This window comes from Phaenicophaeus curvirostris (genome assembly GCF_032191515.1).
Source record: "Phaenicophaeus curvirostris isolate KB17595 chromosome W unlocalized genomic scaffold, BPBGC_Pcur_1.0 scaffold_35, whole genome shotgun sequence".
Lineage (NCBI taxonomy): Eukaryota > Metazoa > Chordata > Aves > Cuculiformes > Cuculidae > Phaenicophaeus > Phaenicophaeus curvirostris.
Window position 1 is genome coordinate 1012427 of NW_027206664.1, and position 20571 is coordinate 1032997.

Consider the following 20571-nt stretch of genomic DNA (forward strand, 5'->3'; position numbering starts at 1 on the left):
ATGAAGTGTGGCCAGCAGGTCGAGGGGAGTGATTCTGCCCCTCTATTCCTCTCTTGTGAGACCTCATCTGGAGCACTGTGTCCAGTTCAGATCTCCCCAATATAAGAAGGATATGGAGCTGTTGGAACAGGTCCAGAGGAGGGCTACAAGGATGATCCAAGGGCTGGAGCATCTTCACCATGAGAATGGTGAGACACTGTCCTATCTCCAGAAAGGCAGAAAGGCAGAAAGACAGAAGTCCATGTGAAACCCTCCCCAGAAAGCAATCCCCCCGCAGATGGTGGTGGCACAGTAAAACATGCTCCCCCCAGCAGACCATAGGCTGGCGAGGGCAGTCCTGTTTCCCCATCATCCGCTGTTATCATGGACCAGTTATCAGAGCCACTACTTTTTTCTCTCCCACTCCAACTTTGCTGTCACTGATGGTTTTGGAGCAAAACAATCAACCAGTGCTGCATATACCAATAAACAAGTCACACAGAATAATTAGAAAATACACAAATTATTTAAGTCTAGGTTGCGATCAGAAACCAGGAGTGAGCCCATCACCAGGTGATGCAACCAATAGCCTACTCGGGGACCATGACTTCACTTGATATCTCTGGTGCTGAGATGGACTTCAGTTGAAAAGAGTAGCAAAGACCTTCCACTATAAGACCCTCCAAGTTCAATTCACTTTACGCAATGGAGGTGCTGCCACAAGCGATCCTCTCATTTCAGAGATAGGCCCTGGTGTGAGGTACCATATTTCCACATACAGCTCAATTTTATCTTATTACCTGCAACATGTTGAGGAGCAGACTCCGGAATTTGGTTCCTTCCACCATGAAGAGAGCCATTTTGTCACAGAGCTTGGCTGCCGTGGAAGCAAAGCTGCGGTCCGTCACTGCTTTCTGGTAGATGGTCTTGACTATCTCCCCCAGCATCTCCTCAGAGTTGGTAGAGTTCTGGGCTTCCTCCATGAAGGTGGTGAGCTTGGAGTCAACATCGCTGCTGTTGTTCCTCATGCTGTTAAGGATTTCAATTAATTTGTCCATTTTGTTCTTTTCAAGATTGGCAGTTTCTATTGTGACTTCGTCCTGGTCCATGAAAAGGGAAAGACAAGGCATCTGTTACACAAGGGAAAAACAGACATATCAGCTCTTGTCCTTCCACAAACAGCAAAGAGGGGAGGGGATAGGGGAAACATTTAAACAGACATAGAAAATCAAAGCATATTTTAGAGGCACAATGGTCTCATCTCAGCACTGAAAACCACAAGTTAATGAGTTCTGACCCAGAAATGTTCTTTCTCCATTTCCCACAGCACTCAATCCCAGAGTCCTTGCCCTTGGCTCAGGGAGAGGATGTGCTCAATGGTCCTGAGCGAGTATGTCGAAGTCAGACACTCTCAACTGCCTTCGGCATCTTGGACAGGCTTCTGGAGGTGTCTGCAACATGGTGAGTGGACAGTTTTTTGTCTCTATTTTGAAAGTGCACTGATGTTTGCAAAATGCTCAGGTAACAATCCTACAAAAATATTTACTTTGAAATACATATTTAATGATCTAAATTGAGATCAAAGATGTCACATGATCCTGGCATTAGAAAATTCTTACCTTTTCCATCTCTTGACCGTTACACGTCTCGCTTCATGTCACTACCATAGAATTTATTTCTTCTTTTCAACATTTAATTATGCATTTGTCCCTTTTCCCCAGTGTAAAGCATACATCCTGCTTGTTATGGTCTACTCCCTTCCCTTCTTCTAGTTCAATCTTAAAATGCACTATACAGTACAAACTTGTAGCAATTTTTTGTACAACCCCAATACCAACTGGCAGTTGTCCAAAACTCCCATCAGGAGACCAGTTGTGTTGACTACACCTATCCAAAAGTGGGTGCTTATGCGATGTGTTTTTTATAAGACTACAAATTCACAGGGCGAACATTAAAATGAATACTCTAAAAGTCTCTGCTCTACTCCCATTGGTTTAAAGAACATAAAAATGACTAATGAAATCTCTCCCTCCCCCTCATGCCACATACATAAATAGCAAATGCATATGCATTCAAAGGTATACATTTCCAACATGTACTCCTATGGAATTGCATATGTTCAGGTTATTTTTGCTATGCATTTTGGAAATCTCATTGGAGATACCCCCATAGATGCATTTTCCAGGCCGACAAAAGAATCTCAAGAGAAAGAATCTGAGTTTCACTGGGGGCAAATTATATCATCTCCAAATTCCTCAGAAATCTGAGGCTAAATATTGTTTCCGAAAAGGCTTTCTCCTATGTAACTTGCATGCAATAGTTTTGTTATGGTTGGATTGTTGGAAGGAAGGGGAGAAGATAATGGCATTTCAATTCATTGCTGAAATAAATGGATATAAATTTTTAAGTAGCTGACTCTAACTACTCAGCATGCAAAAGTCAAAACTTTGTAATTGTGGAGACTAATTGCCTTTCTTAGACCTCTTTGCAAAGTTGATAACCTCTGCAGACCAGGAGGCAGTCAGTTGGGATCAGCCCATGGGGAAGGAGCACACATGTTGTAGCTCACGCATGCACCAGTATTCCCCCAGGGTCTTTGTATGGGTAGGGGGAGAGTTTCCAGTCCTTGAAGAACACACACTGGTAGCAACCTCAACCAAGGAGGAAAGCTAAGAGCCTTAGCATTATGTCAATAAAAGTCATCCTGAAGAAGCACGAATAAACTTCAAGAGAAGTGTTGACACTGGGAGATGAAGATAAATTGTGTGCATTCATGGAGAGGTCCCCTAAGCCTAATCCTCCCTTTGTATGGAGAATGGCCAACAGGCAGACTCTTGGAAAAAAGAGAAACTCAACATTACCCTAAGAAATACTACCTTTTCTTTTAGTCGCTTCTGCAGCCTGTCTTTGGAAGACTGAAGCAAATTGATCTTGTGTCTTTCCCCAATGCGCTCGCGAATACTGTCTTTCTGCTCGGTCTCCGACTCTTGGATGTACTGCTGAGACTGCTTCCCCACGGCCTCTGGGCCCTGGTGCGTTTCCACAGGAATGTGCACTGTGCAGACTGAAGTGTCCTCGATTTTCAAATTCTCAGTCGTTTTGGCATTTCTGTGCGTTTCTTTGTCATTGAGTGAGTGCTTCTGGTTGTGGTGCCATCTCCGGTTCTGGCTATAGCCATGGTGGCCTGTCCTGCCTGAGGAGTGGGGGGCCTGGCTTCCTTGGTAGAGTTTCTGGGGGTCCCTGCTGTGTTTGGTGCCACCTTGCTGATGATCTGTGTGCTGTTGAGACTTGTTCCCAGCAGGAAGTTTCTGCTGTCGCCTGGAAAGTCAAAGGAATTCATTAGTATAAACTTTCCTGCATGGTCCTGTTTGGTCAACACATCTGTCCCACCAAACATCCTGGCCCTTGGCAGGTAGGCTCTGTGAGTCTTCCTGTAACAAAAGGGGAGCCAATTTCTTGGAATCTAACAAAACCTAGTACCAACTCATTCCTCGAAATCTCTTTCAGTAACAGAATCACAGAATCACTAGGTTGGAAAAGACCCACCGGATCATCGAGTCCAATGACTCCTATCAGTCACTAAACCATGGGCCTGAGCACCTCATCCACCTGTCCCTTAAACCCCTCCAGGGAAGGTGACTCAACTACCTCCCTGGGCAGCCTGTTCCAGTGCCCAATGACCCTTTCCGTGATAAATTTTTTCATTATGTTCAGCCTGAATCTCCCCTGGCAGAGCTTGAGGTCATTCCCTCTTGTCCTGTCCCCTGTCACTTGGGAGAAGAGGCCAGCACCCTCCTCTCCACAATCTCCTTTCAGATAGTTATAGAGAGCAATGAGGTCTCCCCTCAGCCTCCTCTTCTCCAGGCTAAAGAACCCCAGCTCTCTCAGCCGTTCCTCATAAGGCCTGTTCTCCAGCCCCCTCACCAGCTTTGTTGCTCTTCTCTGGACTCGCTCCAGAGCCTCAACATCCTTCTTGTGGTGAGGGGCCCAGAACTGAACACAGGATTCAAGGAGCGGTCTCACCAGTGCCGAGTACAGAGGAAGAATAACCTCCCTGGACCTGCTGGTCACGCCGTTTCTGATACAAGCCAAGATGCCATTGGCCTTCTTGGCCACCTGGGCACACTGCTGGCTCATGTTCAGTTGGCTGTCAACCAACACCCCCAGGTCCCTCTCCTCCAGGCAGCTTTCTAGACAGACTTCTCCTAGTCTGTAGCACTGCATAGGGTTGTTGTGCCCCAAGTGCAGGACCCGGCATTTGGCCTTGTTAAACCTCATGCCATTGGTCTCAGCCCAGCGGTCCAGCCTGTTCAGATCCCTTTGCAGAGCCTCCCTACCCTCCAGCAGATCGACACTTCCACCCAGCTTAGTGTCATCCGCAAACTTGCTAAGGGTGCACTCAATGCCTTCATCCAGGTCATTGATAAAGACATTGAACAGGGCTGGACCCAGCACTGAGCCCTGGGGAACCCCACTTGTCACTGGCCTCCAACTGGACTTCACACCATTTGCCACCACTCTCTGGGCCCTGCCAGCCAACCAGTTGTCCACCCAGGAGAGTGTGCGCCTCTCCAGGCCAGAGGCTGACAGTTTCTGAAGCAGAATGCTGGGAGAAACTGTGTCAAAGGCTTTTCTGAAGTCCAGGAAGACCACATCCACAGCCTATCCCTCGTCCAGCAGCCGAGTCACTTTGTCATAGAACGAGATCGGGTTCGTTTGGCAAGACCAGCCTTTCGTGAACCCATGTTGACTGGGCCTGATCACCCGGTTCTCTTGCATGTGCTTCATGATAGCACTCAAGATCACCTGCTCCATGACTTTCCCTGGCTCTGAGGTCAGACTGACAGGCCTGTAGTTTCCTGGGTCCTCCCTGCGACCCTTCTTGTAGATGGGCACAACATCAGCCAGCCTCCAGTCCCGTGGGACTTCCCCAGTCTTCCAGGACTGTTGGAAGATGATGGAAAGGGGTTTGGCCAGCACATCCGCCAGCTCCTTCAATACCCTTGGGTGGATCCCATCCGGCCCCATAGACTTGTGGGTGTCTAGCTGGGCAAGCAAGTCTCTAACTGCCTCCTCTTGGATCATGGGAGCCTCATTCTGTTCCTCTAACTCCTGGGTTTGTACACAAAGGGAACAACTTTCCTTACTATTAAAGACTGAGGCAAAGAAGGCATTAAGTACCTCACCCTTTTCCTCATCCCCGGTCACCGTTGTTTTTTCTGCATCCTATAGGGACTGTATATTCTCTCCATTCCTCCTTTTGTTGTTAATATATTTATAGAAGGATTTTTTTTATTGTCTTTCATGGACTTAGTCAATTTAATTTCTAGTTGGGCCTTAGCCCTCCTGATTTTTTCCCTGCACGATCTCACTTCCCTCCTGTAGTCCACCCAAGACGCCTGTCCCTTCTTCCAAAGCTCATAGACCCTCGTCTTCTTTCTGATGTCTCTCAAAATCTCCCTACTCAACCAAGCTGGTTTTTTTCCCCCGCCGGCTCCTTTTCCGGAACATGGGGATGGCTTTCTCTTGAGCTGCTAGGATTTCCTTTTTGAAGAGCTCCCAGCCCTCGTGGGCTCCCTTGCCCTTAAGGACTGTCTCCCATGGGACTTTGCCAACCAGCCTTCTGAACAGTCCAAAGTCTGCCCTCTGGAAGTTTAATGCGACTGTCCTGCTAGCCACCCTCTTCACCTCACCTAGAACTGAAAACCCTATCATCTCGTGATCGCTTTGTCCCAGGCGTCCTCCGACCGCCACATCCCCCGCAAGGCCTTCTCTGTTGACAAACAGCAGGTCCAGGAGGGCGCCTTCCTTTGTTGGTTCCCTCACCAGTTGTGCGAGGAAGTTGTCTTCCGCGCACTCCAGGAACCTCCTGGACTCCTTCCTTTCTGCTCTATTGTACTTCCAGCAGATATCTGGAAGATTGAAGTCTCCCACAAGAACAAGAGGCATTGATCTAGAGACTATCCCCAGCTGTTTATAGAAGAGCTCATCAGCTGCTTCTCCTTGGCTGGGTGGTCTGTAACAGACTCCCATCACAATATCTGCCTTCTTGTTGGCTCCTCTGATTTCAACCCACAGGCACTCAGTCCCATCCTCACCGTAATCGAGCTCGAGGGTATCAAAGCACTCTCTAACATAGAGGGCTACCCCGCCTCCTCTCCTACCCTTCCTGTCCTGCCTGAAAAGTTTATACCCCACCATAGCTGCACTCCAGTTATACGAGTCATCCCACCACGTTTCCATGATGGCATCTTATTCTCCTTGCCCTACAACAGCTTCCAACTCCTCCTTCTTATTGCCCATGCTGCGTGCATTGGTGTAAATGCACTTCAGCTGGGCTGGCGAACCTTCAGCCCTCATAAAGGGAATAGTGTTCATTCCCAATTGAATGGTCCTTGGAATAACTGACACCTCGGTGTCAGTTTCATCCTTACCGTCACCACATGTACTCGCCTCCACTTGCTCTGTGGTGACATACTGGCAGTCCTCACCAGCACACCATCTCTTAGTCACTGGAGTTCCACTTCCAGGCTCACTCCCAACTAGCCTGGTCTCGTCCCCCTCCCCCTTCACATCTAGTTTAAAGCTCTGTTTATGAGCCTAGCTAGATTTTTAGTAAGGACTTTAGTCCCCCTAGGAGATAGGTGTTCCCCATCCCTAGTAAGAAAGCCTAGGGGTGCATGGGCCACCCCGTGATCAAAGAACCCAAAGCCTCTCTCCTCACATCAGGCACAGAGCCAGGTATTAATCAAGTGCTTCTTTTTGACTTCTTGCTCCTCATTCCTTAGCAATAGAATGGAGCTAAACACTACCTGTGCCCCAGAGCCCTCCATCATTCTCCCCAGAGACCTGAAGTCTCTCTTGATTGCTTTCACCTTTCTGCGCTGTGTCATCATTTCCTATATGAAATACAACCAGTGGGTAATAACCTGTCTCCTTGACCAGGGAAGGAAGTTTTCTAGTTAGAACAAGTCTAGAGACTCGTTTGTGGTGGCAGTGGAAGGAATTTGTGTTTAGTTTCAGATCACCAGATCCATTTTTTTTATATATTCAACATGGGTATTTTTTCTTTGCAAGCTGATTCAGCCTAGAATCCTTCCCTACGCTGCACCATCCTCAGAAAAAGATAAAAACATCCTCCATCAAGAAGAAGAGGAGGGTGATTGTTGTAGGGGACTCCCTCCTAAAAGGAACGGAGGGACCCATTTGCAGACCGGACCCGCTCCACAGAGAGGTCTGCTGCTTACCGGGGGCATCAGGGAAGGAGGTAGCTAGAAAACTTCCTTCCCTGGTCCATGAGACAGACTACTATCCTCTGATAGTAGTCCAAACTGGTAACGATGGTCTAGTAAACAAAAAGGCCAAAGCCATCAAGAATGACTTCAGGGCCATTGGGAAAATGATGGAGGGCTCTGGGGCACAAGTAGTATTCTGCTCCATCCAATTGTTAAATAGAGAGGAGCGGGAAGCCAGGAAGAAGAATTCGATTAATGCCTGGCTCCGAGCCTGGTGCGAGGAGAGGGGCTTTGGCTTCTTTGATCATGGGGTGGCTCACGCACCCCCAGGCCTTCTCGCTAAGGACGGGACATGTGGGTCTCCTAGGGTAACTAAAGCCCTTGTTAGAAACCTAGCTAAGCTCATAAATCGCGCTTTAAACTAGATGTGAAGGGGGAGGGGTTTGAGCCCAGGCTAGACAGGAACGAGCCTGGACGTGGGGCAATGGTGATTGGGAGAGGGTGTGCTGGGGAGGACCACCAGTACATCACCACACAAAAATTGGGGGAGAACACACCTCGGGGTGCTAAGGGAGATATGGGCACTCTGGAGCGAGCTACTCCAGTTACCAGGCAATTGGGAATGAACTCTGTTCCCTCTAAGAGGGCTGAAGGCTCAGCAGCTCAGCTGAAGTGCATATACACCAATGCACACAGCATGGGGAATAAGAAGGAAGAGCTGGAAGCTGTCGTAGGGCAAGGAGCCTATGATGTCGTTGCCATCATGGAAACGTGGTGGGACGACTCATATAACTGGAGTACGGCTATGGTGGGGTACAAACTCTTCAGGCGGGATAGGAAGGGTAGGAAAGGAGGCGGGGTAGCCCTCTTTGTAAGGGAGGACTTGGACTCCGTTGAGATGGATTGTGGCGATCAGGAGGTTGAGTGACTGTGGGTTAAAATCAGAGGAGCCCACCAGAAGGTAGATTTTGTGATGGGAGTCTGTTACAGACCACCCAGCCAGGGAGAAGCAGCTGATGAGCTCTTCTATAAACAGCTGGGGTTAGTCTCTAGATCAATGCCTCTTGTTCTTGTGGGAGACTTCAATCTTCCAGATATCTGCTGGGAGTACAATAGAGCAGAAAGGAAGCAGTCCAGGAGGTTCCTGGAGTGCATGGAAGACAACTTCCTTGCACAGCTGGTGAATGAACCAACAAGGGAGGGTGCCCTCCTGGACCTGCTGCTTGTCAACAGAGAAGGCCTTGTGGGGGATGTGGCAGTAGGTGGACGCCTAGGACTAAAGTGACCATGAGATGACAGGGTTTTCTGTTCTAGGTGAAGTGAAGAGGGTGGTTAGTAGGACGGTAGCATTAAATTTCCAGAGGGCAAACTTTGAACTTTTCAGGAGGCTGGTTGGCGAAGTCTCATGGGAGACAGTACTCAAGGGCAAGGGAGCCCACGAGGGCTGGGAGCTCTTCAAAAAGGAAGTCCTAGCAGCTCAGGAGAAAGCCATCCCTGTGTTCCGGAAAAAAAGCCGGCAGGGGAGAAAACCAGCTTGGTTGAACAGAGAGATCTTGAGTGATATCAAGAAGAAGAGAAATGTTTATGGGCTCTGGAAGAGGGGACAGGCCTCTTGGGTGGACTACAGGAGGGAAGTGAGATTGTGTAGAGAAAAAATCAAAAGGGCTAAGGCTCAGCTAGAAATCAGATTGGCCAAGTCTGTGAAAGATAACAAAAAAATCTTTCTACAAATATATAAATAATAAAAGGCGGACTAGGGAGACCATACAGTCCCTATTGGACGCAGAAGGAACAACAGTGACAGGGGATGAGGAAAAGGCTGAGGTACTTAATGCCTTCTTTGCCTCAGTCTTTAGTTGTAAGGAGGGTCGTTCTGTCTGTGTACAAACCCAGGAGCTAGAGGAGCAGAATGAGGCTCCCGTGATCCAAGAGGAGGTGGTCAGAGCCTTGCTAGCCCGACTAGACACCCACAAGCCTATGGGGCCGGACGGGATTCATCCAAGGGTATTGACGGAGCTGGCGGATGTGCTGGCCAAACCCCTTTCCATCATCTTCCAACAGTCCTGGAAGACAGGGGAAGTCCCACTGGACTGGAGGCTGGCTGATGTTGTGCCCATCTACAAGAAGGGTCGCAGGGAGGACCCAGGAAACTACAGGCCTGTCAGTCTGACCTCAGTGCCAGGGAAAGTCATGGAGCAGGTGATCTTGAGTGCTGGGCTGAGTCCAATGGCATGAGGTTTAACAAGGCCAAATGCCGGGTCCTGCACTTGGGGCACAACAACCCTATGCAGTGCTACAGACTAGGAGAAGTCTGGCTAGAAAGCTGCCTGGAGGAGAGGGACCTGGGGGTGTTGGTTGACAGCCGACTGAACATGAGCCAGCAGTGTGCCCAGGTGGCCAAGAAGGCCAATGGCATCTTGGCTTGTATCAGACACGGCGTGACCAGCAGGTCCAGGGAGGTTATTCTTCCTCTGTACTCGGCACTGGTGAGACCGCTCCTCGAATCCTGTGTTCATTTCTGGGCCCCTCACCACAAGAAGGACGTTGAGGCTCTGGAACGAGTCCAGAGAAGAGCAAGAAAGCTGGTGAGGGGGCTGGAGAGCAGGTCTTATGAGGAACGGCTGAGAGAGCTGGGGTTGTTTAGCCTGGAGAAGAGGTGGCTGAGGGGAGACCTCATTGCTCTCTAGAAGTACCTGAAAGGAGGTTGTAGAGAGGAGGGTGCTGGCCTCTTCTCCCAAGTGACAGGGGACAGGACAAGAGGGAATGGCCTCAAGCTCCACCAGGGGAGATTTAGGCTGGACATTAGGAAAAAATTCTTCACAGAAAGGGTCATTGGGCATTGGAACAGGCTGCCCAGGGAGGTGGTTGAGTCACCTTCCCTGGAGGTGTTTAAGGCACGGGTGGACGAGGTGCTAAGGGGCATGGTTTAGTGTTTGATAGGAATGGTTGGACTCGATGATCCGGTGGGTCTCTTCCAACCTGGTTATTCTATAATTCTATGATTCTATGATTCTGAATAGCTGAATGACAGGGATCGGGGAAGCTTTCCTGTTTGCTGGAGCTTACAAGCATTTTATGAGTACAGATTCTCCACATCAATTTTTCCTCGCATTTCTTTGTTTCCTCTCAGTAACACAATCACATAAACTGCTTTGTAAAGAGCAACGCTTATTAAAAGGGTGATGTCAAAAGTTAGTTAAAACGTTTATCTAGTATTAAGCTCCCACACGCTTAAGTGTGCAAGAGTTTTGCTGATATAATTCAGTGTTTGCTTTCTGTAGTTTTGCTCTTCTCTTGTCTCAAATATCTGAGTTTAACTGTTTGGGTGTACTTCTAGTCTTGGGTTATTAGCCAGACAGGCTGTTACTGTATTTAGGTTGCAAATGATACAAGTTGCACACAGACCCAGCTTTAATTCAAGCTGAGGTGAGGCAAAACTCCTGAAAATGATCTGGCTACCAACCTCTGCTATAAATTCCTGCAAGAAATGTATGCAGGACACTTTTTTCCTGAAGACATAATGATATTATAAACCAAACAATTTCTGTTTAAGGGGTGTGAAAGAATCATAGAATGTTTTGGGTGGGAAGGGACCTTAAAGATCATCTAGTTCCAACCGCCCCTGCCATAGGCAGGGACACTTCCCACTAGACCAGGCTGCTCAAGGCCCCATCCAACCTGGCCTTGAACACTTCCAGGGAGGGGGCATCCACAACTTCCCTGGGCAATCTGTTCCAGTGTCTCACCACCCTCATTGTGAAGAATTTTTTCTTAATATCTAGTCTAAATCTTCACCCATCCAATTTAAAGCCATTCCTCATCGTCCTATCACTACATGCCTTTGTAAAAAGTTCCTCCCTAGCTTTCTTGTAGGCCCCCTTCAGATACTGGAAGGCTGCTATAAGGTTTCCTCAGAGCCTTCTCTTCTCCAGGCTGAACAACCCCAGCTCTCTCAGCCTGTCCTCATAGCAGTGGTGCTCCAGCCCTCTGATCATCTTTGTAGCCCTCCTCTGGACCTGTTCCAACAGTTCCATACCCTTCTTATGTTGGGGATTCCAGAACTGGACACAATATTCCAGGTGGGGTTTCACAAGAAAGGAACAGAGGGGCAGAATCACCTCCCTTGACCTGCTGGCCACGCTTCTTTTGATGCAGCCCAGGATACGGTTGGACTTCTGGGCTGCGAGTGCACATTGCCAGCTCATGTCAAGATTCTCATCAATGAGCACATCCAAGTTCTTCTCCGCAGGAGAAAAAAGATTTAAGTTTAAAAAAAACCCAAACAGTTAAGCCAATGTGGAATGTGTGTTTGTTTGGTTTGGGGATTTTGCAACAGGACAGGGAGAGGACAGGCAGCTCTATCCCCCATACAGGACAGCTAAAATGCAGTATCCACATGGCAAGGGAGAGAGCAAACACAAACCGAAGCTCTGCAGTCACTGACCACAAGACAGAACACATCAGAGTTAAACAAGTTAGAAAAAAAATTTCAAGAAATAAAAGGCAAAGAAAAGAGAATGGCAAAGAAGAAGCAACATCTGTGACTTGGCAGCAGGCAGGGGTCTAGACAATAATCTATCATTCAGGCAGAGAGCCGTGTGCTTTTATCTTCCCATCACCCCAGCGAAGAAGAAAAGTCAAGAAGAAAAAGGACTCTGCATTGAAGAAGAACCAAAGCAGGGAGAACAGGGCCCAGATCTTAAAACTTTTTTAACTGCATAGCATCATAAATGCCAGGAAGTTGGGATGACCCATCCTTGCCTCAGGTTGACCAAGGTGTTGGGGACATAGAGAGCCCCAGGAAGGGGCAAGATGGGGATCAAGGCACCCCACCACATGCACCTGCTGTGGGTTGAGTTGATGGAAACAATCTCTGCTTGCTCAAGGGCAGGAGAGCTGAGATGGTGGCTTGGGATGATCTGCCAAGCTTAGGGAACCAGACCATGTAGGAACCTAAAGGCACTTTCCAGCCCAGGGTTTTAGGCTTGTGATGTCAAAGGGAGGAACAGCTGAAGCTTGAATCATACAGCAACATCTCCAAGAAAAGGAAGAATTCACCCCTCCAAAAATACAATAGCTACTGGGAAATATTTCTTCTGTCCCTCTCTGCTCATCCTTTGCTATAAGGACACAGTGCCTTGCGGGGGACCCTGTTTCAGCTACAAGAAAAAGTACCTAGAGAGCACACTGGTCTCTTACCTCTTGCCTCTGTTTAATGTTAAATAACAATTTTCCCTTTAAAGGCCGAATTCTGATTCATCTCAAAACTCCCCCTGACTTCAGTGGGACTGGGGATTTGACCATCGGTCAACGTGGAAATTTAAAGAGACATTCAGAGTTACAAAGAAACTGCAGAAGAACTAAAAAAACGAGGGGAGACAGTCAGGGTTGCCAAGCTGGAAATAGGATGTTATTGCTTGTGCTATCATTTCACTACTGATTTTTTTATTTAATTAACTGACATACCTTTCAACAGAATTTAGAACTGACAAATGTCTGCTCTGTTAGAGGAGCGTACACAAATAAATCTAAGGCTTTAGCCGTCTCAGTGATTACCAGCCTACGTACTCAGAAATACAGAATTCCTGCAATTTTTTACTACAGGCCTGTAGTTCCCTGGATCCTCCCTGCAACCACCTCCTGGGTGGTCTGTAACAGACTCCCATCACAAAATCTGCCTTCTTTTGGGCTCCTCTGATTTTAACCCACAGGTACTCAGTCTCCTCATCACCATAATCAAGCTTGATGGTATCAAAGTCCTCTCTTACACAGAGGGCTACCCCGCCTCCTCTCCTGCCCTTCCTGTCCCGCCTGAAGAGTTTGTACCCCACCATAGCTGCACTCCAGTTATATGAGTCATCCCACCACGTTTCAGTGATGGCAACAACACCATAGCCTCCTTGCCCTACAACAGCTTCCAACTCCTCCTTCTTATTCCCCATGTTGCGTGCGTTGGTGTAAATGCACTTCAGCTGGGCTGGCGAACTTTCAGCCCTCTTAGAGGGAATAGAGTTTATTCCCAATTGCCTGGTCGTTGCAGTAGCTAACGCCAGAGTGCCAGTTTCTTCCTTACCGTCATCAGGCATAATCGCCCCCACTTGTTCTGTGTACTGGTGGTCCTCACCAGCACACCATCTCTGAGTCACTGGTGTCCCAGTTCTTTAATGAATCAGAGAAAGCAGAGTGGGGAGAAAGGTCAGTCCAAAGGAAATCCCCTGGTCTCCTGTTATCTCCTTCTTGTTTCTCATAGAGGGACAAACATCAGAACTGAGATGTGGCCACATCCTGGTAAGACACAATGTCCCACAGGTCAGCAGAGCTTACTGCTGAACTGCAGCAAATCTCACTGCTGAGCTGCAGCAAATCTCATTTCCACCAGAACACATTCGCATCTCCACTATACCATGTTATTACAGAAGTATTTATTATTTTTTATTGCTGCCCTACCTTCCTAGCATCTTTCTGGATTCTCAAACACATGCCAGGGTGTCATCTCAGCTGGATAACAGCAGTTTACCACCGCTTCAAAGTCCTCTTATCCCATGGATCTAGACACAAACACACAGCAAAACAGTAGCTCCTGCCCCAGTCAGACCTTACAGTGAATGGAGAGCATGGACAGACAGTAGGATGCATGTACATAGGGAACCAAGGATACCTTAGAGAGTCAGAAGCCAACCTCTCAGTCCTGTGGAGAGGGACTGGTGGGGAGACAAGGGATTGTGAAGAAATACAAATTGATTTCCCTGCTGGGTTGTCATCAGAGAAGTTGGGATGCCTGTTTGACCCAACCCAGCAGTTACCCCACTTGGCAGGTTTACTCCTCTGGAGTATTGCCGAAGATCTTCATTATATTTGTTTAAAACCCAGTCCTATGGGAACCCTGAGGCAGCGATGTGCCCTTTGCCTTTGCAAGCGTGCGTGGGAAAACCTCAGATCACCTTCGGATGTTGAGAGACATTGTGCATCCTCTCCATGGCATCTGTTCCCCAAGACAGGAGCAAAGCTTCCACGTTCCCAAGAGCATCTTGTCCCTGGGCCAGCAATACCCTCCCTGCTACACAGAGGTAGTAGGAAGAGAGGGGATCAAGCACAGCAGATCCATGTCCATCCCAGGATCTGCAGCACCATCACTGCACGGAAAAATATATTTATATGAATCTCTCAGCCCACAGGCTGTTCCCCAAAGCATGAGCTCAGAGAAAAAACATGCTGTTTTGAAGAACCCCTCAAGCAAGTGTGAAGGAGCTGGTTTATATGGCTTGATGAGCAGCTTTCAAGCCCTTCCCCACATTGGGACAAGGTCAGAGCCCCAAGACCATCCCCAGTATCTGCTCAGAGGCTACTTCTGTGCCTGAAAAAACACCCATCCCATGCCCAACTTGGGGTGATGACTGGGACCTCAACAGAGGCTGATGGATGGATCCCACTTGTAAATGCAACAGTTGGAGATGTCCAGCCTTGCAGCCTGGGGGATGCTCCAGGGACCAGCTGGATTTTGCCAGCAGGCTGCATTCTTATTTTAAGCTCCGCACATCCAGTGTGTCCTCTTTATAAAGTGGAGGTGCTAAGGGCTCTATAGGGACAGGTCAAGTTTGTGAAAAGGGATATAAGAGAAGGAAAAGTTTTTACCACATTGTTTGCTCCCAAGAAAAGGGACTGGAAGGCACAAAGCTGAGGAAAATAACTCCAGACACATGGACAGCTGTGGTCTAAACCACAGTTGCTCTGTCCCATCAGCCCTGCTCATATCCCTTTGAGTGAGACAAGTCCTCTGAGAGCCCCCATCATTTGTCTGGCATGTGGAAAGCCGAAAGACAATGCGGGGTTACATTCTCCTGGTGGTTGCATGGAGATTTGGTTAGGCAATTCCTGCAAATATGGAGAGATGAGAAGCTACATCTCTAATGGCACTCGGAGATATTTGTTCCACTGTGCAGAGCATCCTGTATGGCCAAACAGATTGAGATCCCATCTGTAGGCTCAAAGACGGAGTGCTCTGGACATCCTGTCTCTTGCCTTTGAAGAACCTGCCTGGACACCATCTTTGCTTTTGGTTCCAGGCAATCTTTCCTGGATGGGGGAGGGATGCTGGTTTTGCCCTGCTTTTGTGCAAAACCTGATACCTGGTGGGCATGGCCAGGGCCATCCAGCAATTAACAGCTAATATGGACTTGCAGCCACTAAGGCAAGAAGTTGAGAATGAAGAGCAGTGCCATGGCCAAAGTCAAGCCTTCTGCTTCCCCTTCATCCTTCTGGTGAATGAAAACATTCCTCACTGCATTTTTCAGACAGAAAGTTTCTCTCCACCCTTTCTTCTGCCCAGGCAGGATTTCATTGCTGTGCCAGGATCAGGCCCAGAAATATGATGCTAAGTCTTTGGAGTATCTCATGATCAGCTTTGCTATTAACATGCTGTAAGAGTCGGTCAAAGGATCGATTTCTGTCTCAACATTTTCTCATTTTTAGCCTCAGAACTTGACTCTATAAATCACAAATGCAGGCCTCAGAAAAACGGCCAGAGCTGGTACGGAACGAATGCTTTGTACCTAACTACCTGTACCTGCCTCCTTATCTCAAAAATGTTTTATACCTGTCTTCAAGCCTCCCTGCTCCCTACCATTGTGAAAGATCCATGAAGCAAGGAGGAAAAGACAGGAAGGTTAATGACGGGACTTACCACAGACCCATACCCAACAGAGCATGTGATGATGACTACTGGCCTTCATCGGGAGACCCCAGGTCGACCACCACCGCCAGAAGGAGTGCATGCGCAAGGAGAGGAGACCTGCAGACACTCCTCTCTTGGCATGTGTGGCCTGCTACGTGGAGATTGGCACATCTCCACAGGCAAAGGTGGGTCACAGGTGTATTGACTAGCATAAAAGACAGCTCTGGAGCAGCTGAATTAGTGGGGAACAGAAGACCGAGACAGAAGAAGACCCCTCCACCGTGGGATCACCTCCATCAAAGACCGAAACAACGGAACACCTTCTGGACCAGGACTCCCAGAGACGCCGGACATCTGTGGACCCATGGTGGTAGCTATGAACCCCTTTTCCTTCCCTCTTCTCCCTATCTAGCATGATGCTAGGACCTTTCTAGCAAGTACATGCTTGGTGGTGCTTCAACATGGAGTGGGACCATCGATCTGCTGAGCTAGCTGTGAAGTGCAAGACACAGATGCTCAACCACTGCATCCCTGCAAGCCAGGACCAATGGATGAAAGGAGCCCTGCAGCTTCCCCCATCCCCAAAATCTGCCCCTGCAGTGGAAGCCCACAAGCTGGGCAGCATGGGCAAGTGGGCAAACTTCACATAGACCTCAGTGGACACAGATGGCCACAAACGAGTCCAAGAGGCATGGGGCATTATATAATAATCGTAGAAACACAGAATGGTTTAGGTTGGAAGGGACTTGTAAAGGTCATCTAGTCCAACCCCTTGCAGTGAGCAGGGACATCTTCAACTTGATCTTTCCTTGTTCTCTGTCTCTTTCTATCGTAAGTCGCTTTATGGGCATAATTAATAAAGTGCCAGTTTAGATCGAAATTTGACTCCTTGACTCTCTTTGAATTATTTGCACTCTGAAATCATAAATGAAACAAACCATCACGCGTCCGCTTATGAGCGGACCGTGACACATGCCTGCAATTAATTAGCAATTGCTGTTATACGGGATAGATTAAGATCTGCTGCAGAAATGGACTCTGTGGGACCTTCTACTCCTATGAGGATCCCAGATCCCACTTATCCTTGGTACTCCTCAACACTGGAGGAGTAGAGCATCCCCCAAGGCATGCAGCACCACAGAACCCAAAGGCAAATCCATCCCTGGCCAGGGACACAGTCACCAATGGCATGGCTTGGAGAGAGGAACCCCACCAGCTCTTCTGCAAGCCACCATCATGTTCCACCACTACATCCCTTCTCTTCCTCCAGCAGCCATGCAGATTACATGGCAATCTTGGATCCCATGAGTAGGGAACACAGTTCCCAAAACAACCAGACTGGCACCCCTGAGCAGGCACTGCTGGAGGGATTTTCCATTGGCACTGGCTTTGAACACCTAAGGGACATCATGATACAAACTGGAAGGCCTGAAGGATCCCAGTTAGGAGCTGGTGAAATGTTACAGCATCTAAAACTGGTCCTGAAGGTCTAATTCTGCATTGGGAGGTCAACAGGAATATTGCTGAGGAGGAATTTCTATTCTAGAGGCCTCACTTTCCCCCAAAGTATTCATCACCAAGACTACCCCATCAAAGGCACTCATATGTTTTACGTGCATGTATAATGACAATTTAGCATTGCTTTGGTGCAGGGAGCTTCACAGTCCAGCCACAGCCATTTTCTATCCTCACTATGGCTGAGAGTGGGAAACACTGAAATAAGTTTGACAGTTTCACACAATTTCATCAAAAACCTCAAAACCCCACAGAAAGCAACAACCATCAGCTCCAAGGATGAAGAACACAGGACTTCTGCATTTTTTCCCTTTGGCTTTCTCTCTCAAACTGGTTTCACTTGACTCCAGTTTCATTTTTGTTTGCATTTTTCTTAGATGAGAAGGGAACAAGATGCCATGTTCACTCCTGAAAACAAAAATGAAATTCTTCACATTTCTTTTATGCCTTTCTGTCACTAGGGTAAAGTATACCTCGGTATTAGACCCAGCCTGCGTGTCCAGATGGATATGGCATTTTGGAAGTATAGAAAATCCACCTGTCAAAAAGTTGGTGATCAGGATCTAAAAATAATCTTAGAACAGTTGAGACATGATGCATACTTTAGGTCTTACACATATGCATCCTTGAAAACACACAATGAACTCTAGAAGACAAGCACAGTCAACAAAAACAACACTAAGAGGGCAAAGATGTTCTTGATGATGCTCACAGCATCTAGCTGCTGGGAAAAGCATGATTAAACCTTCAGATGAGCTGTCTACCTGGGAACAACTCTCATCATCACCTTGGTCTTTTGGTGCAGCCACTGCAAACAACTCTCCCTTGGGCCTGGACACGATATCTGTCTCTGTTTGCTAGAGATGATTTAGTTTGGCCTTTACAACATAACTAGACTCACTATAAACCAACAGAATTGCTTTGATTTTTTACAGTGAGGGTGGTGAAACACTGGGACAGGTTACCCAGAGAGGCGGGTAGATGCCCCATCCCTGGAAACATCCAAGGTCAGGATAGATGGGGTTCTGAGCAACCAGATCAAGTTGAAGATGTCCCTGCTCGTTGCAGGAGGGTTGGACTAGATGACATTCAAATGTCCAACACAACCCAAAAGGTTCTATTGGTAGGATGAGTGTAAGATTGACACAAAGCATAGTTCATCATGGGATGCACTATCTTCTGCTATGGGATGCTGACTGATTTGGCCTTCAAAATGCAGAAATGGACCTGGTTTCTCCCTGTGCCTTTCTGCAGAACAGTGATGGACATCCCACTCAGGACTACCCAATGAGAGCCCAGTCTGCAGACCTATGCTGCAGGAGCAGAGACAGTGCTGCTGGGCTGAAGGGACACGGCATGAAGACCATCGACACAGATTCAGCAAAGCATTGAAAAGCAAACTCGTCTATTGCTCAAGTCCAATGGAAGTCCTCACATACTGCATTGGCTGCCTGAGTCAGCTATTTTCTTCTAAGCTTCATGGAAATGAATCTTCAGGAGGAATTCAAAGTAGTTGTTTTGCAACACCAGCTTGGGAAAGATCCTGAGTACAGATAGCATGTAAGATAGCTCCAAAATAGCTCTTTAAATGCTTTGCTGGATCTCCCACAAATCATTAGGGATGTCCAGATGGAGGCCCTTATTGCATAGGCCGGGCAACCAGCTGGGAAGACACCCTCTAAACTTCAAGGCTGACTGCCCATACTTGTTTAGAAATCACTGCAGTGATTTCATGTAGAAACTGCTCGGAAATGGTTCTCTTCATAAACTACATTGCTTGGAATTATGTTTTTTATTCTTAGCGTACTGCAAAAATGATTGCAAAAGTTACATGAAAACCATAGGAAAACACAGTGACAGGAAACTGAATCCAGTTTAGTTGAAATATTTTAAAGCTGAAAGACACAACCATGGTACATGACATTTCCCAAACATCTGCTAAATGCAAATACGCATGGATCCTGAACTATTGGTAACAATGCGAGTTGAATGAATAGATTTATCTTTTTACTACTTTGCAATAAAAGAGCTTATATCTCAGACTCCAGGCTGCCTCCTTTAAAAATACACCAAGGCTGATCGGTTATCCCAAGATCTGATGATCCTCCAAGAGATATAAACTTTAAACCCATGCCAAGATGCACAAACACGGTCCACCCCCACCCCCCCATGGTCCTGCCCCTTAAGACACGTCCTAAATAGTATGCCCAAGCCCCCATCTGCTGCCTTTTTATTTAGCTGTCTTCCTTTAGACCTTGTGACTCTTTGATCTGCAAGCAAGGAGACATCCTAGGTTTTTTCCATATTCTGCTTATACCAGTGCTTTCTAGTGAAGAAATAAATGTCTTTCCTGTAGAAGCTAAGGCAAGATTTGTCAGGATCTCCCAGCAGCTGTCCAGACACATGAGCTGACCCAAAGTCAATGGCAAGCAATTACTTCCGACACTGGGATCTAGTAAAACATCAATTCAAGGAGCAGAGATGCTTTGGACTTAGGTGTAACAGAAACCTTTATCAGACACATTAAATAAACTTCTTCAAAAATAATGCAGCACGCTATTTAGCATAGAGCTTTGGGAGCTAGGATTGATTTTGACATTGACTTACTGCAAGCCAGTGACAATCCTAAGCAGTTCCCCAAATGTTTACCTAAGTCTGTCCCTCTGTCAAAAGAAAAGTTGCCTCCTCTTGACTCCATTCCTGCCTTCTCTCTCATGCTACCCCTAATGATCACATGGATGTGTTGAGCTGTGCCAGGGTCTGAATCACTCAAAACATTTATTTTGTCTTGGATGAGTTTCCACTTTTCAGTTTGGGAACACGCTGCCTGGAGGGAAGCACAGAGCTGGGTCACCTTCTGCAGCTCCATGTAGCTGTTGGTTCTTGCTGCTTGGGGACCAGGACTCCCAGCTTTAATTGGGAAATCAGGATGATCCATAGCATCTGCACAAAACTGGGAATGGTTGGAGTAATGTTAATTTAAATGAAATAAAGTAGCCTGTTGTCCACGCATGTCCCGGAGGCTGTCACACTACATAAAGACATTATCAGAGAAAGAAGAGATTCTCAGTGCCTTCATGCCTGTTAATGAACCCAACACCTTCCAAATCAATCTAGGCACTCTCTTTCCCACAGGTGATCCCTTGAAGACAGACTGCTGTGGCTTTAGTA

At 47.5% G+C, this 20571-nt stretch overlaps 1 protein-coding gene and 1 long non-coding RNA gene across 9 annotated transcripts in view; one reads left to right on the forward strand and one right to left on the reverse strand.

Moving 5' to 3' along the window:
• The window catches only part of LOC138733840 (uncharacterized), a 252031-nt gene that overhangs the window by 216823 nt on the left and 14637 nt on the right, over positions 1–20571 (forward strand). The window contains exon 2 of the long non-coding RNA XR_011339476.1: positions 9111–9149. This is a non-coding gene — a long non-coding RNA (uncharacterized lncRNA). The remainder of the gene's footprint in view (positions 1–9110; positions 9150–20571) is intronic.
• Positions 1–20571, reverse strand: part of LOC138733828 (CBP80/20-dependent translation initiation factor-like) — a 259905-nt gene that overhangs the window by 83983 nt on the left and 155351 nt on the right. For 6 of the 8 annotated variants that reach the window (XM_069881324.1, XM_069881318.1, XM_069881323.1 and 3 more), the window contains 2 exons: positions 2856–3297; positions 780–1109 (listed from right to left, as the gene is read on the reverse strand). In XM_069881324.1, the coding sequence (XP_069737425.1) occupies positions 780–1109; positions 2856–3297 (772 nt within the window). The remainder of the gene's footprint in view (positions 1–779; positions 1110–2855; positions 3298–20571) is intronic. The other 2 variants (XM_069881322.1, XM_069881320.1) reach the window with 1 other exon arrangement.